At 33.8% G+C, this 23,817-nt stretch overlaps 1 protein-coding gene across 1 annotated transcript in view; it reads left to right on the top strand.

The window, feature by feature from the left end:
* Positions 1 to 3,557, top strand: part of MMP16 (matrix metallopeptidase 16) — a 332,743-nt gene extending 329,186 nt beyond the window's left edge. The window contains exon 10 of the mRNA XM_068525510.1: positions 3,223 to 3,557. Within this exon, the coding sequence (XP_068381611.1) occupies positions 3,223 to 3,557 (335 nt within the window). The remainder of the gene's footprint in view (positions 1 to 3,222) is intronic.
* Positions 3,558 to 23,817: the final 20,260 nt, after the last annotated feature.

Genomic DNA, 23,817 nt, shown 5'->3' with positions numbered 1-23,817 from the left:
CAATCTGTCATGTCAGGCCAGATTTTTCATTTTGTCACATTAGATATACCTTAGGCTTTCTCAGAATGTAGTTTCCTAATCCATCATCATCTCAGTTTTCACCTGTAACCATCTTAATTTAACAATTTTCTTATTTTCCTCTTTATTTTTAGCCCCTGAAAATAGCTACAATAATCCAAATGATATTTGACTTATGCTATATATATATATATATATATATATATATATGATTTCTTCTTGCTTTTGACAGTGTTTTAAGCAATGGCATGAGTTTTTAACTTATATTAAAATTGTAGTAAATAATCATTGCATTTACCCGCCTTCAAATCTCTAAGTTACTTGCTGTCAAGCCCTGCCTCCTAGGTATTCTATATTCTCTCCTTAGAAAATGCAATTTTAAGGTTAATACAAGATTCTGCTTTAACACTGCTGCATTTTGTTTTACTGATTACAGCTCCACTTTTAGCCTGTTAAAATAGTTTGACTCTTGATTCTGTTGGTGTATTAATTCTCTACCCCAACCCTCACTCTCTGTTAAAATCTACATGTGGGATTCAGACAAATATTTTCACAAGACCCAGGTTATTCATTCACATTTGTTAAACATTAATAAACTTTTTACTAATAAATATACAATAGTGGGAAACAGAGAAAACACACAGGCACTGCCATGCAGGATCTTCTATGAAGTTATAACAAGACAGCTATGGTAGACAATTTCTCCTTACATTTTAGGACTAAGCAATAGAACAGTCACCAGTGAAAACCAATCAAATACAAGGAAAACAAAAAAAGTCATCATATAATTCATTACAGCCTAACTGACTTCTACCTCAGAATTTCTCAAAAATGATACTTCAGGTAAGAGTTCATCTGAAGTTTCTACTCTTAGTAAGCATAACATCTACAAGATTATAACATCAAAGCTACTCATAAAAGAAAAAAAATGAGTATATAAACGTTTCTTCAACCCACTGATATTTCATAAATGTTTAAAAAAAATTATTGAATGAGATGAATTCTTCAGGATCAATGTTTGACAGATTTCTATTACCAAGATTTCAGGCTACTTCTTTTCAATTACTTTTATTCTCTTAACTCCTGACTAGATTTCTTACCTCTAACAAGTGTATTCAGCCAACTACAATTCTACTGTATATGGAGTGTGTTAGTATAAAACTTGGCCTGCAGACATGATAAATATGAAAATGGAAACTTCTGAATTTTTATATGATACCCAGTAGTTTCCTAGTAATTAGCTTTGACTAAAAATTAAAGATGAGGACACTTCCAGCTGTTGGTTTCCAGTTTACAAATATAAGAAGTACATTCACCTGTCTGCAAGGTCTGTTTCATTCTAGATCAATGCCATTATTCAACTATAATCGTCTAATGAACTTTATTTGGCAGGCCCTCGACATTTCTTTATCCAAGCTTGTTGAGGAATTACACTGGAGTTCATTAGTGTGATCAAATACCATCTCCCTGCAGAAAAATTTGAATCTACATACACCTGTTTTCACTTGGCAAGTTGTTCTGACTGCAAAACTGCCCTTCAAAACTAAAAGCAATAGCCGATTTTCATGGCATTGAACAGAATTATTTCTAGAATGAAATGACCTGAAGTGATGGTCTATCCTAGCTGAAAGTTTTTGAGAGATGTCAGAGTTTTTTGTTGTTATTGATTTAGGAGTGCTGTCTATCACCACCTGTGATGTTGAACCAAGGAGTATTTGTGAAAAGACAAAAATCTCTAAAGGACCTGGCCTTAGAAAAATCATTAAGATTCAGGCTCTAAAGCTAGACCAAGATTTAAATCCTTTTTTCAACAGGACTAGGGCATATCATTTTATCTCTGAGCTTCAGTATCTTTGCCTGAAAAGTATAGGTAACTAATTCTACCTGACAGAGTGTTTATGAGGATTAAAAGATGTCATTTACTAAGTTTTTAACACAGTGATTCTTCCATAATAAGTGCTCAATAGTAAAGGGGAAAAACCCTCATTAATGATTATTAACTCAAAAGTAGGCATACTATTCAAAATTAGATATCTCCCAAAATATAGTTTTTAAGTGATTATAACATTAAAACATTTCTTATTTTCTTGAATTTTATCTCAAAGTCACAAAGAAACTTGATATGAAAGAGATATGGACAGAAAGAAAAACCTGGGCTTGTTCCCAGGAAAAAAAAAACAAAAGTTAAGAGAATAGTCCTAAGAAAAACACATATTTGTAGTTTAATTGTCACAAGTTTACAAATCTATTATCTGCATCCATAATGTTTTGGAACATAAATCATATGTGTTGCTAAGTTACTTGAGCCTTCTACATACTACCTCCTCCCCCATGAAATATATGTTAGTTGGAAGTATTAAAGATAGAATTATAGATATTTTTGTACTCTATTCATCCTTTACTCTAAAAGGATTAATAATAGCTTTAGAAGTTCTGTAAAATGTAGCTAAGTGATAAAATTTTAACATAAGCTAAGTAAATAAGAAAGTTAAATAATGAGGACAAAAGAAGAGATAAAATGGGCATGGCCTAGAGCTGAAAAAGGTTACTGCAGAAAATACAATAAATACCTATTTAATTATTAAAATTCCTAGCATACAAAGGAAATCACCTCTAGTTTCGTGATTTATGATTTCTTGTGATTTCTTTTCCAAATGACAAAAACAAACTTGTTCCTTAGGAGGAGTACAACTATTCCTGATGCTAAGATGATTAGAAATTTCCTTTCAGGTGTTTCATGGAGACACCTCCTTATGATGTATTGCACAACGTCCTCAATAGCTGCATGAGGGCAAACAGGGCTTCTGTTTATAAGGCTGTTTCAGCATCTTTCAATACAGGTTGATACTCTCACACTAATGTGTAATTCTGTACCAGCAATCCTATAAACGAGCAACAGGATGAAGTTCTCTTTGCAGTGTAGACTAGGAGTAGATGTATAAAGCATGGTCTTTCAACAACTCTGTGCAAATATTATTTCTCTCTTTCAGCTGAGCTTTCCCTAGGCATTTGAGGGCACAGTTTCTGGAGCACAAGAACCAGATCCATTTCAATAGACAGCTGATCTGGGAATAGTGTTTTCTTCCTACAAAAATTGAGTGGCTTTAACATACATCTTTTAAGTAGCCTATTTAATTAAATGTCTATACATATACACTTTTACAAATAAGTGGTTCCTGTGTGTGTGTGTTTTCCCCCCACCAGGCTTTACGTATTTCTACAAAGGAAAGGAGTATTGGAAATTCAACAACCAGATACTCAAGGTAGAACCTGGATATCCCAGATCCATCCTCAAGGATTTTATGGGCTGTGATGGACCAACAGACAGAGATAAAGAAGGACACAGCCCACCAGATGATGTAGACATTGTCATCAAACTGGACAACACAGCCAGCACTGTGAAAGCCATAGCTATTGTCATTCCCTGCATCTTGGCCTTATGCCTCCTTGTATTGGTTTACACTGTGTTCCAGTTCAAGAGGAAAGGAACACCCCGCCACATACTGTACTGTAAACGCTCTATGCAAGAGTGGGTGTGATGTAGGGTTTTTTCCTTTCTTTCTTTTCTAGGAGTTTGTGATAACTTGAGATTCAAGACAAGAGCTGTTATGCTGTTTCCTAGCTAGGAGCAGGCTTGTGGCAGCCTGATTTGGGGCTGACCTTTCAAACCCAGAGGGTTGCTGGTCCTGCACATGAATGGAAACGCACTCATGGGGAAGCTTCCATGATGCACAGTACTTGCCGTTCTTCAGTCCTTTGTCTTTTTTTGTCATTCAGTTCTAGGCCTTTCCTCTGCACGCTCAATGCCCAGTAAATTTTCAGGATTACCTAAAGAGAAAAAAGAAGAAAAGATTCTTCTTAAAGGTTTCTAATATGTTTTTTCTGATGTCTGAGCCCATTTCTGGGGGAAAAAAGCAAAAGAGAAAACCCACAAATTTTTGCTTTACAGCAAGGAAAAAGAAAAGCTTAAACAAAAAACCCACAATTGAACGTTCAGGAAAGTGTGAAGACCCAAAACAGCTTTGTCTCCAAAGAAGATAGCTCTCTGACTGCTATGGACAGTCTCCTACGCTTCGTTTTTGTCAGGTGGGAGACCTGGAATACACATGCAGGACTTTAGACTGTTGGGACAGCCATTTTCCAACAAACAAGGGGCCAAAATATCTGCAATATTGTAACAGCCTTAATACTACATCCATTTTTCGTTTTATACAGCTGTTCTCAGCTATGTTTTCAATTTTTCATCACATTTATATTCACAGCTATATTCAAATGGGACCTTTTAATTGTTTTGAAGTGTTTCTAAACCCCTTCCTGCCACCTTACCCCTACATCATTGTGATAATCTCCCCAAGTTGTATTAGGCCACTGCCCCAGGCCTTCCATGGGTCTGTCAGGAGTATTCATTATAAGTGGAGCAAAAAGCAGTATGTCTTTAAAGTGGTTTAAAGTGACAGTTATTTTATAAGGATATGTGACACTAGTAATACATTGGTGTAACCCTTTGAGAACTATCAAATCAGCTTTCAGAGTCTTAGGATCTGGTAAATTATTGAACTGGGCAATGGTAAAAACAGGCACAGGTTCAAGAAGTTCAGGTTTTTAAAACAGATATCCTATAACCTCATGTAATTTTTAAGTGATTCACACTACTACATAAATGCATTTATAACAAACAGAAATGATGTTACTTGCCAAAAATTTTCTGGCAAATAAAAAAGTATTTTATTAAATATCTTGTAAGAGTGAAATTTTATTTGAACAACTGATTATAACAGCCTGTCTTTGTTGTTGTTGTTGTTACACAACACACAACACAATTTCTGTTTTAAAATCCATTGCATGAAAACTCAATTTGCCGTGGAAGATGCCGTAAGCATTGCCATCTAAAGAATGAATTAAAATGATGACTCTGAGATTGCATGAATATCCTCCACTGTATTAGCTATCTATCGCATGTCAACCATAGTTCTCAAAGGGTTAGTGTGGCTTCTGGCATTTAGCCATCCATTTGATAGCTGACAGAGCCAAGAGACCACCAAAGCATTTCATTGTTGAGTGTAATTTGTCCTAACAGCAGTATTGTCATTTTCACGTGACCTGCAGAGCAGGTTTGTATCAATATTTTTTTCCTAGAGAAAAGTCAGCAACTGACAGACCTCTTAATTGATTTTCAGGCGCTGCTTCTTGCAGTGAAAGGCTTTACAGCCACTGGGCTGTGAACTTATTAGAGATGGTCAGAACGAATGCACCCCATGAGTCAGACATTGGCTTTGTGTGAAAGCCAGCTTTTGAGGGGATTAGATTTTGAAACAATGAACAGCTTGCCTTGAAGATGATTATTGATCTGTTGACTGTCATTAACAAAAACTTAAACATTATCTTCTGTGAAAATTTTCCTTGAAGAGTCCTGTTCTATGTCTTTGCCCTTTGACCTTTAACTTGCAAACTGGCACAGAGGAAATCTTGTGTTGCTTCTCCATTGGAGTGTTAATTGTTCTCTAAAAACCTAGTAAGCATGAGCTGTTTCCTTAGAGTGGAGAGAGAAGGAGTGTTGATGGTGGATCTGCAGATGGACACTTTGCTCTTTACACGCACACTTTAAAAATGCCCTATAGGTAGAAGTGACTTTTAGTTTTCCTTTAATATAATTTCAAGTCTAAATTCATCATTTTAGTACAAATATAGAACTATGGGGGGGAAAAAACTCAAAATACTTGAAAGGCCAGTGTGGCTTTTATATAAAGCAGGAATTTTATACTAGTGAAAATTTCTTACTCATTTGCTAATAATACACATTTCCAGATGATTTTAATGAGTGTAGGTATACATTCTTATTTGGAAATGGATGGTTTGGCTGCCTTGAATTTGTATTTATACTCAACATAGCATGAAAATTAGAATGCCTCTCAGTTAAACTACATGTTTATGTTTTGGTTGGGGAAAATATTTTGTAATCATGGATGGCATGTTGCAAAGCCTTGCAGATTGTTATTTCTTACAACCTGAACATAAAGTAAGGCTAAGAAAAAAGGATAGTTAAAAAAAGTAATGGCTAATGGCTTTACAGCAAAACATTATGCAATGCAGACTGTATTTTGACAAGATGATGGAGATTATGTGTGTGAAGGCCAAGAAAGCAAGGGGAGAGGACAAGAATTAGCCCTGTAGCTTTATTTCAGTGCTTCCATTCTAGACAATGCTGGTATTATAAAGAGTGGCTTCTACTGCGCATGGAGCAAGAACTATATACATAAGCTAATTTATACAATGTTTGCCTGTGGGAGGGTTTAATCATTTTAGGGCCTGATGCCAAGAAAAAAAAAAGACTGGAAATTGTATTTTGCTGAAGATTGAAATGAGTAACTATGTCATTTGGGGACATATGTAAATCATTGAGGAATTCCATCAACCTGCATTGAAAATTGATTTTTTTTTCCTCTAAAATGAGAAAGAAACTAAAGAAGCAATCTTTTGCCTCTTTACTCATTTGTCACAATATCCTGATTCATCAGAAGACAGATATACAAGGGCTAGAAAATAACCATAGCATTAAGAAGGGAAACACTCTATCATTAAGCTTGAATTCTGGAAATGTCATAGATAAGTGTTGGGTCATATTTTCCTCAATATGAGATGAGATTTATGTGATAAGAAAAGGCATATATGGCTTCTCTCTTTATTAGAACATTTAAATTTTCAGGTTGTGAGACTACAAGAGATAAGAAAATATTAAGTACAACATAATCACAAACATTGGGATTCTATTTGCTTATTTTATGCCAGGCACTTTAGGGTTGCTGACTTCTCTTCCACTTGGGGTTTGAGGAAAAATGTCAATCCTAATGGAATAGTGAAAGGGAGAGCGACTAATTGGTCTAGCACATAAGAATAGTGATTCAAAAACAATGTGAATAATAAAACAATATAATGTACAAGTTCAGTATCAATAGAGATATACAACATATCAAATATTTTTCAACATTCTATCACTGATAGCATGGAAAGTTCAGACCTAGGGTTTCCTAAATTGAAATGAAAACACATTCACAATGACAAAAAATAATTCGCCTTCAGTTTCGTTATTTCTCATTACTTTAATATAAACATAAACGTAAACAAGGTAATGTTTCTTACATAAATTAACTATATTATAATTTTAGCCAAATATTATTTTTCTATATATTATTAACTGGACTGAATGAAGTATTAAACAGCCAATCAGTCTGTGTTCTCTATGAAGCAGTTAAGCCACAACAGATCTGTGGAAGAAGTTGTGAATTTAACTACTGACCTGTTTCAGAACAAAGTGTCTTCTGACATGGCATCAGAACAGGTGAATACAGATGCTCTTTACAATCACAAAGGTAACGTGCATAAATTAGAGAACATTATATGATACTAGCAAAGACAACTTCTGTTATAAATCAGAGGGCAAGACTTTTCTGAATTAGATGTAATAAATTACTAAGTAATAATTTACAAAAAAATAATTACTGAGTAATAAAGGATAGAGACTGATTTACTGAAACAAGCAAATGTTACTTTTACTATTCAGATTGCTTGTAATCTTTTTCTATTGACATATAATTTGTTTGTTTCACATACTAGATACTTGTTTTTATTCACTTTCTGTGGGTGATTTAAAAAACACAATGTGGTGGATGAGAACATTGCCCAACTTCACTGGTATTTCCAATACATGGATGATGTGTATATACGGGATCCTAGGGAAACTAATATAATACTTTCCACTTCTACATATTATGCTGTTATCTAGTATGCTACAAATACACACCCACACTTTGTGGATCTTATAGTAGAATAAGCAATGTGGCCATATTGACTAAATTCAGTGTGCTACCTGAAAAGGAATGGATGTTATAATCAAATAGACTGAGTTAACACAAAAGTCATTAAAATAATCTTTTTCTTTTTAAGTTTTGGAATTATTTCCAAAAACTAATAAAGGCAGTGGTTTACTGATAGTATTGAGTCTGTGAGACTGTAACATATACTGAAACAACCTCATGGCTGGTGGTGAAATCTTTTTTAGCAAACACAGCAGAGAGTTCATTGAACTTTTGATTCTCTCAAGAACACGTTCCAAAATATCAGATGTCAAACAGAACATGCCGTCTCAACCAAAAATGTTAAATTCAGATAAGCCATTATAAATAGTCATGAGTACAATCTTATGATATTGAAACCAAACCAACAATCTTATGATATTGAAACCTTTTGAAACCAAACGAACAATCTTATGATATTGAAACCTTTTGAAACCAAACGAACAATCTTATGATATTGAAACCTTTTGAAACCAAAAGGTTTCATGTCAATAATACTAGAAAATCTAACCATTTCATTGCATCTCATGCACCTTCCTGATTGATTTATTGTGATCACAGTTTATAACTGCCAGAGCATATGTATCTATGTTATAGAGTCTATGTTGCCTAGTAGGGAACCATAGCTACATCAGAGAAGTTATATTTAAAAAATTAGAACTTCCTAAATATCAGAAAAACTTCATAATAAAGAATGCAGTAACCAGGCATAGCACCACACGATAAATATGAATGCTAAATGTTAAATTTATCATATATTATGAAAATTAAAGAAGAGGAAATATGAGTCTTTTGTAAAATAAAAAAAAATCATATAGCACTCCTTAATACAACTGGAAAATTTACTTTAGCAAGTATAAAAATAGTAGAACAATGCAACTTCAGGCTCTTCACACTAGTGATGAGTATGTGATATATCAATGTATATAATTAGACAGTGGTCATTAGCTGTTACCCTGCATAAACACATCTGATACTCATGCATTGCCTTCTAGGCTAAAAATGTCAAAGTTAGATATTCAGTAACCTCAGTTGGAAAGATCTACATAATGTTAGAATCTCCTGAGAAAAGCCATGTCCCTAGGATAGAAATTTACCTCAATAATCATGTAACACAAAACACTTGGCAGAGTAGCAAAGAAGTTGCCTTAGTGTTTCAGTCTCATCTAATTGTAACCATTGTCTTTCATGTACTACTCAAATCATTTTTCATTTGTTTACTTTGGTGTAATTTTGAAATGATTCTGATATTTTCCAGGTCAGATTAATAACATCCAATTACAAATATCTCTTCCAACATTTTATACATATATCTACTTTGAAATTTAAACCAATAGTATATAAAGCCTAAGAATGAACACTGATTTGACAAATTCACAGAAATTGAGTGAAAAACAGATGTGATATTGCAAAATTTCTGTCAATTTCCTGGTAGAATACTGAAGTATCAGCCTTCAATTTTTAAACACAACTGTGAGCTTATAACTGGACATGTCATGCATTATTTTTTAGAACAATGCTAATTCTTTGTACTAAGTAAGGGTATAAGATCGTGAGTGCTGTAATGCAGCACCTCAGGCACTCATAACTAAAGCTCTTAAGGAAAATAAAGGCATAACCAGTAACTCATGGTTAGTGCATAATAATTATAAAAGAGTTATGTATGGGAGATAATTCTGAAGATTTATGAAGATTCCATGCTTTTTCAATTTAAAGAGCAGCATGTCTTAAAATGTGTCTTATACTAACATTGGACTGGGAATAATGTTCAAGTTTGCACTCAACAAATCCTTATGTTCAAGAGCATACTGGACAGTGTAGGATAAACACATCATAAACTAGAATGTTTTGCTGATTCACATAACTTTGTCATGTGCTCTGCTATAGTGCTGGATTTATATGCCGTTAAGAAGGAAGAAGAAAATCAATTAAATATAAATTTGAAAATTGCATTATGTTAGGCCACTTAGCTTCAAAGCAAGATGTTATTAACTCTTATATCATATAGAAAAACCAGAAGGAGAAAATGGTGAACATGAATGAAATGATTAACTTTTTGACTTACAAAGACATTTCTTGAGTATCTTATCCACTTGTTTTCATCCATGAACAAATATCACTCACAATATAAACATTTCTATAACACTTGGTCTGTAGCTAGATTGGATCCCAGGAGAAATACTTTTGGACACAGGCGTTTTTATACATGCCTCCTATATGATGAAGCTTCAGTGAGATGTGACTGCATGTTAGGATGCTTTTTCCTAGGATAGGATATGGTGCTGCTTGTACTTGCCATCTTTATTTGAATGTATGTTTCTACGTTGGCCTGCCTTGTCAAGATATAGATGAATAAAGCCTGGTGTGAGCTGTCCATTTGAGAAGTTACTAGAACACGTTTCATTTGCTCTTATGTAATGCCAATTTGAACTTGTTCCGACTCTATATACTGACAACCCAGTTGCAAAGGTAAAATATACTCTTCTTGAATGAATGATTCAATCCTTAAATCAATGTCGTAGTTTTGCTACCACTGAAATATCACAGAGGCCACATTTTTACTATCTTCTCACAGCTCTTTAGTATATACTATTGCCTGTGTAAAATTAGGTTTTTAGTTCTTTTTGTCACTTCTTTTGTATCTGAAGTGGAATTCATTATTCCTTTATATATTCATGAATGCAAAATTTCACAATTCAGTTACTTTTTTACTTCCAAACAAGTATGCTCTGTGTACCTTATTTTTCTCTTCCTTCAGTTCTGAAATTATTTGTTTGTGTTCTGTTTGTCACCCCAAAATACAGATGGTTGGGAGGGATATACTATTTTGTGTTGGTCTGTGCCTATATTTGCATTTCTTTCGATTTCTATCTTGCCCCCCACCTTTTTTTTTTTTTTTTACAGATTTGTTTTTCCCTTCCCTTTGTGAAAACCAGAATTGAACAGAATTGAATATCGTATGTGGTGTCCTGAAAATATGTTTGTCCCTCAGTTTTTTTCCTTCACAAGTTTCATGCAAAGATTTAGTTCCAATAAATTTCACACACCCTCCAATCTCTTGCATTGGATTCTAACTTTTCTAGAGCTATTTCCCTGAGAAAAGTGAAATGCTGAGTATGAAGGCTGTTGTCTATTGATAAGCCAGCTAAGGAAGTTTGCTTTTGGTTAATGTATCTTAAATAATTATACTGGAAAGTAAATACCATAATACAGTGTTTCATTTAAGGTACATCAGGAGTACATGAATGCCTAAAACCTCAATTCTTTGGTCTATTTCCCTTTATGTGTAAATTACATATATATTAAAAAGAGTGAGAGAATAAGAGATTAAGGGGTGTTATAGTGGCAGCTTTTTGCTGTCTTGGGTTTGACTGCATCAGCATTTCTATTGTGGACCTCTATTTTCAGGGGTTTTAGAGACTCACCCATAAAAATTTGCTTCAGGCTTAAAGGTCTTGAAATATTTTTTTTAGATATATAATTTTAAACCAATATATCTTGTTTTTATATTATAGGAGGGAAATAAATGGAGTTTACTAGTTCAATTTTGTGCTAATATAACTTTTAATGAGCTTAATTTTTTAATAAAACAAAATCTAACCAGTCCATAGTCTACTGATGGTTTTTTAAAAGAATCAATAATTGACATAGAGAAAATTGCCTGCTTTGTCAGTGTAACAACCTATCTTCAAGATATTTTAAAACTTGTAACCTATATTAACATTATCTTGATTCTAATAGTGGATCAGTATGATAATGAATGCAATTTATGCCATCCATATGAGCTATCTGGTAATATAGATTTGGAAATATATAGTATATTTAGTAAATATATGTGTATATATATATTTACTAGGTAGATTAAGGGAGGTAAGTGCCCATAAATTTAGTTTGTCAAGTAAATACCATATATATTTTAAAAAATTGCACAGACATTTATCTTTCAGAGTCAGAATTAGATGCAAGCAATTGCAAAGAAAAGTTGTCTCTTGGGTAAACAATACACATTTTATAGCTTCTTATGAAAATCATTTTTTTCTATATTGTAGTTATGGGAAATTAAAAGGATTTAATGCATAAAATTAATGCAGACTTTATTTAAATAGCATTAAACTATGAAGCAGAGAGAAACACTAGGAAATGAAATATTTAGGCCATTATCTTTTGGTTTATGACAATACTTTACCTTTATTTTCATTCCCATTGATATTTTCAGTTATGCAGAGAGTATTAAATTCTAACTTTAAGTGTCTGGATTGTTCACATTACACTCAACACTATTTCATTAAGTTTTTGATAATATGTAGTCTTCTGTGTGCAAGGAAAGAAAAGAATAACACATTTATTTGCTGAATGTGTTCTAAGGTTCGCAAATTGTTAGTGATTTTTTTGCCCACACAGGATTCTATACATTTATACCATCTTAAATCTGGCATATATATATATATATATATATATATATATATATATATAGTTTGTTTGTTTTTTTCAGATAGCTTCTATTGACAAACACAAAGCTTGTTTGTGTACAAATCTAAGGCTAAATAAATGGTGCTAAAGTGTATTATGACTGTCATATAATCAGGCAAAATTTTGTGGTGCTTAAATTAATTTTTTCATTGATTTATTGATCAATACATTGAACAGTGTTTATTATTCACAAGTTGTCTTTTATTGGTAAATCAAGGCCTCATAGCACATTGTTAACTAAAATGGTTGACTAGTCTATGTAACAGCTCACCAAGCTACTATCTCTTTAACTCCTTATAATGTTTCGTCAATAAAGGTCAAGGGATCATAATATTAATCTCATCGCTGTAGACCATTAACATGACAGAACTTTTCCACAAAGTACTTATGTTTACAATGCTATAACCCTTTGACTGCTACGGCAACCTTTAACTACACAAATGTCACAAGCTAGAATCATCAGCATGGTTCTTGCCATGGCAATCAAAGAGTTAAGGGCTGTGCAGTGATTTGTTTTATATTTATTAATTTATATTTATTTCATTTTCATTCAAGAAGGGGATTTTGGGTGGGGCAGTTTTTTTCTGCTGTAAGTGTCTTAACCTAGGGAAGGGTTAAATGGCTTTTTATACTATTGCATCTTCTGTACCTACCATCAATTTCATTGTGTTGTAATTAAAAAAAAAAACTGTCAATAAATAAGAGAACAGAAAAATGGTTCATAGACATTGTGGTTTACTCAATGATGATATACATACATTTGTGGTGATATATAGCAGTAGGCTTTGCTATCTATGTCTTTCTAATTGATATAAAACATAAAGTAAAAACTCTAAAGTAATTTAGGCCAAAATCTCCTGTGTGTGTTTGCCTGAAATAGTAAGTATATTAAAATGTCCACGTCAACTGGAGAATTGTTTAATTGCTACCTAGATGCCTATGACTGTGACCAAGGACAGAAGCAGGAAGTATTACTATATCAAATGTATTTCAGGCAAGTACCCATGAACATAGGATATGTTAAGATTTCATTACCACTTGACAAAAATAAAAATTACATTTTGGATAAGTGAGTATAATTTATTGATTAAAGTCCTAAATTTAATCAAAGAAGTTAATATTGATATCAAAAGTCTTTGGCAGAATCCTATTTAAGGATTTTTTTTTCCTCCTTCTTTTTCTTTAAATGATAGGACTATAGTAAAGGGTGGTCATGAATAGAGAACTGACTCACAGAGAGAAAACAAGAGTAAGGATAAACATTTTCATACTTAATATTTTAATAAATTATTTTCTTAGAATATCAAATAGGTACATGTAACCAAGTGCTTGAACAAGTGTTTCCTAGAAAGCAAATCTAATATGTATCAATAGTTCTAAAAGGTCATCTGAATTTTAAGAAGAATTAGGAAAGCATATTGGGAATAAAAGAAAATGTGTTCTCTCATGCAAAATTTAAGATGCATCTGTGCACGAATAAGTTAATATTATAAACTTTAATACACTCAGAAAAGAGGAGCTCTGAAGCAGAGTAACTAAGATAATCACAGAAATTTAATTGTCTGAAGTAATAAACAGACTAGAAGGACAGAGGACTGTTTGTATTAAGTTCTTTGAAATCTGCATCTAGGCTGAGTCCCTGGAAATTGGGAGATCTTTCTCAAAGAGTTTAAAGAAATACTAAGATAAGCGTTGTACTTTTGGAACATGTCAGCATACAAAAACCTACAAGATTTAGTCAGCTAACAATATAGCTTATTTTTATTTGTAGAAGCTTTTAAATAAAAGATTGTCTTTATTTGTATAAGGCTACTAGAGATGTGTGACCATAAATATCAGGCTGAATCCAAGAATGAATCTCCCTTGTTTTTATTATCAAAGAGAAAAAAAGCTATAACCATTAATCTCACCCAGTAGAATTGTTTTTTTATATCTGAATCATTAATTTATATAATATTAAAATACACTATTATATCACTTATCTTACAATCAAAGACCAAATTAAAATAATATATTGTGGAGAAAAATAAAAATCCAAATAGGGGTACTGAGAACCTAACAACACACCTAACACACTATAGAAACACAAATATAATTTGTTGCGGTGAGCAGTGTTTGCATACTTTAAACCTTTTATAAAAGGTATTGAATGGGCATAACTTCAACCCAGTTTGATATGCCATCATTTCTTCAATTTAGTTACCACATGGTGTATCACTAGCTCTCCCTTCCTACTTCTTCCTCCTTCTCCTCCCCTCTGCCCCCCCTCCCGTTGTCTGTCTCTCTCCCTTAATTGCTTTATTCCTTCAAAGAAAAATTTATAAAGTCACTCCTTTCATATCTTCCTAACTCACAGTTTTTTACTTCTTATTATTTATTTGCACTTCTCACCATGCACTTGATGTAAAATTTCTTCAATGTAAATGATATATTTATTACTTAATCCACTCTTCCTAATTCTCTATCTTACTTGGCTTCTTAGCAGTATTTCATACTGATAGTTACTCTGCTATTCATACTTTTCCTAGACAGCTCCTTGAGGGTAAGACCTATTTATTTCTCACCTGTCTTCCATACACAGAGCCTGATACAGTACCAAGTTCATAGTCGGCCCTCAGTTAAATGTTGGCTTCTAGACATTAGAGTTTAGAGATTTTTCCCCCACCATACCTAACTTTTTAAACTGGTTCTTTTGAGCTTATATAATTCCCCCTATATGTCCTTTTTTCTTCGTGCAATGTAAAACTTAATAGAACTGACAAAGTAGGTAGAAAGATAGAAATATCCTTCATCATCTATATATGCATCCACCATCCATTCATTTGTTCATTCAACAATATTGAGATCTGACTACATCCCAGGCATTGTAGGTGTCAGGGCTGAATCAGTGACTAAAAAGTCATTCAGGACAATGAGCAACAAATAGTATGTCAGATCATAGGTTTGATGAAGGAAATCAGGGTACAGGGATAAGATGGGGATGTTTGGAACAGTAGGGTATTTCTAATCAGGTGCCATCTGAGTGGGGGCAAGAAAAATTGAGGGAGTGGGCCATGTGCACATCTGAAGGAAGAGCCAGTGCAAAGGCCCGGAGGAGGAACAAGCATGGTGTGTTGCAAGGAACAGCAAGGGGGCCATTGCAGCTACAGTGGAAAGAGCAAGGAGGAGAGGGGTGGATGTGTCCACGGAGGCAGCATTTGGGTTGTGTCTTATGGAGACTTAGGGGTACTGAAAGGAGCGAAGCTTTACGATGAAATGGGAAGACGCTGGAGGGTTGTAAGCAAAGGAGTGTAATGGGGCAAGGGTGGAAGCAGGGAAGCCAGTTAGGAAGGAAGCCACTGCAGTCAATAATAGGCAAAGAAGATGGTGACTTGGGCCAGGATGGAAGCAATGATGATGGCAAAACGTGGTTGCCTTAGGGATGGACTCTGCAGGTCCAGCCAACAGGCCGTGGTGGAACAGCTGAGAGGTGAGAGGGAAAGAGGGAGCCAGGAAGAATGGAGTTGCTGCTCCCTGCAAATGGAACTGGTCTGGGGGGATTAGGATCCCATTTTGGACATCTTTCTGTACTGTTAATAATGTTCTCATTCATGATGTGGGTGATGACTAGATGGGTATAGACATATGCAAAAATTATTGATCTACACACTTAACATGTATGCATTTTACTCTATGTAAGTTTTATCTCAAGGAAAAAATGCTGTTAAAGATTAAAAACAAAACCCCCAAAATGAAGTAATTAACTATACTAATAGTTACTAATGGGTCCACAAAAAAAAGAGGACTGAGAAATGAGCATTGGATCCAGCCCCTATATGTTCTTAACCTCTTTTATTCTACACTTTCTCATGGATCCTTATCCATAAGCATGGCTTTGGCTTTGTGGATGGGATATCTCATGAAATCCAGATTCACAATTTCCAGCCACTTGCTGGACAAATTAATCTGGATTTTTCTTTAGCTTCCCAGATTCAATCTACTAAATATAAAACCCATCACCATCATTTTTCTCCCATCAAAGTAAACATACTTCAGCCCAAATTATCTAATTTATTAATGGCACTAAATTTTCTTGATTACATATCCAAGAAAACACCAGGTGTTCTTGGACTTCTCCTTCTCCCTTTGCTTCATATGTCCCCGTTAGACATTTGCCAAGTCTATGAGTTCTACTTCTGCAGAATTACTGGCATCTGATTTTTCCTTGACATTTTTGTCCTATTTAGGGTTCATTAGTTCTTCCTTTCTCAATCTCCTTTCCTAACACAACCTCTCTCAGACTATCTATGACAGAACGATCTTCTCAAATTAGAGTTTGAATTGTATCATTTCTCTATAAAGACAAAGATTTTACATGAAGACCTGCCAAAATCTGTTTTTAACTTGATTTTCAAGCTTTTCACCAGTATATATTTTTATAGCTGAAACCATCCAAATACTTGCTATCCCTTACACATAATTTGGCTCATGTTGTTCTCTCCACTTTGAATTCCACCTTTCCCTTCTTTATCTTTCCTGACTTCACTGAAGAGATAAACTCCGCAAGTTTGAAACCTCATACTATTTTTGCATCTTGTTTTGTTTCGAATGATCCTATTGATATTGTTAATATTGTTCCCCTTTCTTTTCAGAGGTCTCTCAATTCAATAAGTTGAATGGTCATACTCGTATACAACTTTTTAGACAAGGCCTATAAGTTTATGTGAATTTGTTTTTATTATTTCTTTTCATTATCTAAGCTCCTGAGGATTGCAGCGTCTAATGCTGCAGCATCTAATGCAGTGCCTTGAATGAACTCCAGAAATGTTTGTTGCACTAAATTAAATTGTATTTTTTAATGCAATTGGCATTAGAGAAGCTTTATTACACTTTGTTATATATTCTCAAACACACTTTCTGAGTCTTATGAATAAAGAAAGATATTTAAAAACATTTGTTTACAAGATACAATATTTTAAGCAGTTGACCTTGATTCTTTCCAAGATCTTTCTTTTTTCAAAGCTCTTTAAATATTTCTCATTAAATAATAAAGAAAACCTCGAGTTTAGGCTAATCTTTTTTAATATTCATCCTTTACTTCTAATAATCAGCTTTTGAACCAGAGAGAATTCTTTAGCAACAGTAGCTGAGTGAAGTGGGAAGACCTGTGTTTTGGAGGCACCAGTGTATAGCAGTTATCTGATTTAAAATATTCAAAAAATCAAATTCAACTTTCTCAAATGTGTGCATAACACAAAAGAAATAGTGATTTGTTTTTTTTACTATGAATTGGTAGGGCAGATTACCTTACAAGTGAGAAATCATGAAAAAAAAATTTCAAACAAGAGTCGTTTTACCTATTCAGAGGGAAATGCAGTCCAAATTCTTGCTAGTATTGGGGTCTAGTATTGGGGGCTAGTATTGGGTCGCTATTACAGGATGTCAAGATAGTGTTCAATCTGCGAGGTAAATAAGAGATTGGTGACACAGATTCAAAAGAGAAAGAGCCCAGTCAAGGACAGAAAAGAGGACATATAAATAGTTCAAGGGCAGGGAAAGACACAGTTTTTAAAATATTATTTGTTGCTTAGAACAATTATCAGTGGACCTTTACATTTTCAATAGCTTTCACATTGAACTCTTTAAAGATTTTACCTGGCTTGTGATGTCTGTCTCAAAGCTACCTCGGCACTTTCAGGTCAAATGATGGCATATACTTTCACTCCCTCCAAACCCCTACTAAAACTGTAGAAAATGATTTTCTTTTCCTTTCAAAGACTTAAAGGGAGTACAATAGCGAAGACAATAGCAACATTTGGGAAGTTGGAAGCAAGTGGGCATCTGGTAACTGACCTAACACACCTAAGGCAATCAAATTATAAATTATAAACTTATAAACTGACAGAAGCAATCAGAGAGCAAGCCCAAATGTATCACTAGTATGCTGAAGTCTCAGGGAGTGGAAGCAACAAGCACCTGGAAACAAGGTGAATGGAGTTGACTAAATTAAGAAGGTCTGAAAATCATTCATAGGAACCAGTTAAATGCTCTAAGTCCTGTCCAGGCCTCCCCACTTTCTCTCCCCAGCCCCAAACTCAAGGTTTATTCTGTGGAGAGGGTAAAAATGGTCTCTGAATTGGGGATTGCCAGTGTTCTGTACCAATAACAGGGGGTTAAGTGAGCTTCTACATTTTAAAAACTAATGCAGAGACCTCCCAGACTTGCTATGTTTCACCACTGGAATGTCAGCAGCCAGTATGCGGGACGTTTTTGTTCTTGTTTTTGTTGTTATTTCCTTTAGGCAAGAAAATGGAACACTCTTCTTTGATGAATCTGACCAATCCAAGAAGACAATAAAATCTGTAATCAGGGTTTTCCCAACAAAAGGAGAGCAAGATTATTTTTAATAAAGCTCATACTGACAAGCCCCAGCCATGTAGTCAGTGTTTCCCATCACCTTTTTTTCCTCTCTGTTAAACAGGATCAGAAAACCAGGGATTTCTAGGTATCTAAAGAAAGGTTGAAACAGAAAGCTAGAGACCAAAACAAACAAACAAAATTAATAAGAAGGAAGGAAACAGATTTTCAGGGAGAAAAAAACCTTAATAAAACATCTTTTTTATCAGAAGAAAAAATTGTTTTAATCTTTTGTTTGAGAACTAAAAACTCAATAGATTGGAAGACAAAGTTAAGTCTTTTTGAGAATACAACAAAATGAGAAAGATATGAAAAAATTACTGGGACGAAATATTAGAAAATTAGAGAACAGAGCCACAGGTCCAGAAACCACAATATTCATAAAATTGTAATTCCAGGAAAAAAAACAAGAGAGAGAGAGGAAAAAAACAAAGGAGAGAAATGATTATCATAAAATTCAGTAAAATTACCCCAGAATTTAGAGACATGAGTTTTCAGACTGAATGTGCCTAGAGATGTCCTGTATAATGGATAAAAATAGACATACAAAAAGGTGTATCACTGTGAAAATTCAGAGCACAGGGGACAAAGAAAACACTCTACAAGCTTTCAGAGACAAGGTGGAAAATTACAAAGCACAAAGAATTAGAATGGCCTCAGATTTTTCTAAAGTAACACAGAAAACTTGAAGATCATAGAGTAATGTCTTCAAAATTCAACATAAACATTTTCAATATAGAATTCTATATATAAGCAAATATTAATTAAATGTTGAGTAAAATAGAGATAGGCAAAGTCTCAAAAAATTTTCTTCCCATGTTCCATTTCTCAGCTAGAGGATATGCTCCACTAAATTATGAGAAATTCAAGAAAGAGACACTGAATTCAGAAAAACAGGAGTTCCAAATAAAGGAAGAAAGAAGTAAAGGGATTATCCAAAACAATGGTGATGGGCATTTTCAAGATTACAAAGGTGCACCAGGAATAAAAGACAAGCAGTTCAGAATGGAGCAGCAAGACCAAGAGACTAGCAGGTTAAAGACTTTCATCCTCATGAATTTTGTTGCTGTGCCAGGCTTTTTAACCTATGAAGCTAAAGTGGGATGTGCTCCATCAAAACAAGAAAATAAATGAAGAATACCTACATGTAAGATCTGAGGAACAGAGATTCTATTTCTTGAGAAAGTCAAAGAAATTTCCTACAGTAACAGCAAAGATACATCTTAGGATAACAGGCCTAAAGAGCAGCTGATCCAAAATGAAAGAGAATGGATGAATCTAGTAGGTATATACATTGGGTAGGAGTATAACTACACACACACACACACACACACACACATATATATATATGTAGTTATATTCACATGAAAACACAAAGTGAAACCAATAGATTGCTTGATGTGATTGACCTTGTGGAAAATTGTACCTAGAGGTTTTTCGAAAGTGTAGGGAGAATTAACAATAGATAAAATAAAGATGAAACAAGTGTAAAAACAAGGCAATTCATTTAAGAAACATTTTTTAATTATTAAAAAGGTCCCATTCAGTGTTCAGTTCTGAATAGTTATAGGCATAATAATGTAAAAATTGATTTTTTTCTTTAACCAAAAATTGTAATGAAATATATTTAGAGGATAGGGGAAGGGAAGCAGAGATGACATAGGAAGACAGCTTAATCTTTAACATAGCAGGAAATCAAGAGATAATGTCTAAAATTGATTGATTTAAAGATAAAGGTACATGTATATTACTTAGAAATACTGAAGTATTCAATTCCAGGAATAAAAACAATCACCCAAAAATACCAAAAGAGGTTCTGGGGAGGACTATGAGAATGGGGGATAGGGCTTGAAATGGTTATATTTTGCTATAGTATTATTTTAACATTTTATGATATTTTATATGGTGTAACTATATTAATTTGATATAGAAAGTTTACATTAAAGCACAAAAAGAAAATCTATGGTCAACTTGTTCACAATTTTCTTCGACATAGGGATGCTCTGACCATAACTCCACATGCTTTGCCTCTGCCACTGGACATTAATCATATTCATTAGGGATCACTGTTTTTCTTTTCATCCACCTCCCAACATATCCCTCCTTTGTCTTTGATCCCCCTTACATTCTCCACACTTCTTTTTCAGCCTTTGTAGTCCCTCACTTAGCAGAGAGAAAGGGGAGTCATGAAAACCTTGGCAACTGATTTTCAAGGACACTTGACCCTTGCCTTAGGGAGATACTTGGTCACCTGTTTTTGGATGATGACAACTTAGGAAAGATATGTCATTCAGTTTTTTTAAGTTTGAGAAATGTTCTTCAAAGGAAAGGTCACTGGGGAAAGCAATAGTCAGTAATATTAAATTGGAATAGGATGTCATCCAACTCTAGGTCATCTGCCCTACCAGAAAGTGAGAATCCTCAAGAAATAGGTATGATTTAAGATCTGACAGAGAAGTCTTTGTGTATTACAGAAATACTTGTAATATTAACGCTATATGCCAATTTAGTGGTGTTACAGTGAAATTATAAATTATTATTTCTGAAAAAAATGATTATCGGTTCATTTGTCTGTTCTTTTGATATTAAATGAATCTCTGTTACATTTTAAATGTTAGCTAGAGCAAGGAACAGGATGTGCAAGCTGAAGTAGTGGAGTCAAATTTGCTTAAATTATTATACCACATTGTAATTAATATATTACATTATATAAGATGCATAACACAATGTAACATAATATTAAAAAATGATATATAATGTGAGAAATAGTATATTATAATATTACAGGTACAACCAGATCATGAGAGAATCCAGATGCTAACTCTATTTGGGATTTTCAGGGAAGATTTTATAAAGAAGGTAATGCATTTTTTCTTAAAGTAGAAGGTTAACTGGTAAACAGCAGGAAAGTAGCATTTTAGGCCAAAGGTACAGCTTATAAAAAGACGTATAAGTGTGACAGAGGACAGCATAATTTAAGAAAATGAGTTATTCTTCAACCAAAGCCCAATGTACAGGAAGGAGACCTGTGAATGACAAGTTCAAAGATATTGGTAAGGGCTAGATCATGAAGGAATTTGATTCCTCTAAATTTTTTTGCCCAGCCCACCTGCTCATTCTGAAACTACTCTTTACCATTTTAAGGCTTTTTTTTTTTTTTTTTTGATAAAGTCCGGTGGAGTTTTTTTTGTTTAATTCTATTTTTTTAAACTGAAACAATAAAGTCAGCCATTTCTTCCACTCCCCCAGCCCCTCGTCTCTTGCAACCACCATTCTGTTCTCTATAAGCTTGTTTCCTGTCTTTCATTTCTTGTTTTTGTTTTTGTTTTAGATCCCACGTAATATAAGAGAGATCACAGGATAATTATCTTTCTCTACCTAATTTCACCTAACATAATGCTCTCAAGGTCCATCCATTTTGTCCCAAATGACAAGAGTTTATTCTTTTTCATGGCTGATTAACATTTCTTTATCCATTTTTCAACAATAGACACCTAGGTTGTATCTATATCTTGTAAATACTGCTGCAATGAACATGAAAATGCATATATCATTTAAAATTAGTGTCTTCATTTTCTTCAGATGAACACTCAGAAGTGGAATTGCTGGGTCATACAGTAGTTCTATTTTTAATTTGTTGAGGAAGCTTCATACTGTTTTCCGTGGTATTTGCACCAATTTACATTCCAACCAACAATGCACGAGAGGGCTCTCTTTTCTCCAAATCCTTGCCAGCACTTGTGATTTCTTGTCTCCTTGATAAAGCTATTCTAACAGGTGTGAGGTGATATTGCACTGTGATTTTGATTTGCATTTCCCTGATATTAATGATGTTAAGCATTGTTTCATATGTCTGTTGGCCATTCTTATGTCTTCTTTGGAAAAACATCTTTTCAGATCTGCCATTTTTTTAATTGGACTTTTTTCTTTTTTTGCTGTTGAGTCATTTGAATTCTTTGTATATTTTGGATATTAGCCTGATATCAAATATATCATCTGAAATCACTTTCTCTCATTCAATAGATTGTCTTTTCACCTTTCTGATGGTTTCCTTTCCTGTGCAGAAGCCTTTTAGTTTGATATAGTCCCACTTTCTTACTTTTGCTTTCGTTGTTTTTTCTTTTGGTATCGAACTCCAAAATTCATCACCGAGACCTATATCAAGAAGTTGACCACCTCTGCTTTCTTCTAGAAATTTTATGGTTTCAGATTTTACATTCAAGTTTTTAATTCATTGAGGTAATTTTTGTGTACAGTGTAAGATAGTGGTCGCATTTCATTCTTTAGCGAGCAGCTGTCTACTTTTCCCAACACCATTTATTGAAAAGACTGCCTTTCCCCCATTGTATACTCTTTGTCATATTAATTGACCATACACACGTGGATTTATTTCGTGGATCCATTCTGTTCCATTGACCTACGTGTCTGTTTTAATGTCATATCATAAGTGTTTTGATTATTATAGCTTTGTAATATAGTTTGAAATCCAGAAACATGAGGCCTCCAGCTTTGTTCTTTTTTCTCAAGATTGTTTTAGCTATTTGGGGGCCTTTGCAGTTCCACACTAATTGTGGGATTGTTTGTTCTATTTCTGTAAAAATCTCTAATAGGGATTGCATTGAATTCATATATTGCTTTAGGTAGTATGGTCATTTTAACAATATTAATCCTTCCAATCCATGAGCACAGAATATTTATTTACTTGTACCATCTTCAATTTCTTTCAACAATGTTTTATGGCTTTTAGTGTGCAAATCTTTAACCATCTTGTTTAAATTTATTCCTAGGTATTTTATTATTTTTGATGCATTTGTAAATAGAATTTTCTTAAACACTTTCTGATAGTTCATTATTAGTGTAAAGAAACACAATAGATTTTTGCATATTAATTTTGTATCATGCAACTTGACTGAATTTGTATACAGGTTTTAAGTCTTTTGATGGAGTCTTTAGGATTTTCTATATACAGTATCATGCCATCTGCAAATAGTGACAGTTTTACTACTTCCTTTCTGATTTGGAAGCCTTTTCTTCCTTCCTTCCTCCTTCCCTTCCTTCCTTCCTTCCTTCTTTCCTTCCTTCC

Source organism: Eschrichtius robustus, chromosome 17 (genome assembly GCF_028021215.1).
Source record: "Eschrichtius robustus isolate mEscRob2 chromosome 17, mEscRob2.pri, whole genome shotgun sequence".
Taxonomy (NCBI): Eukaryota; Metazoa; Chordata; class Mammalia; order Artiodactyla; family Eschrichtiidae; genus Eschrichtius; species Eschrichtius robustus.
Note: the sequence above shows the minus strand (reverse complement) of the source record. Positions and strands in the feature narration are given on the sequence as shown.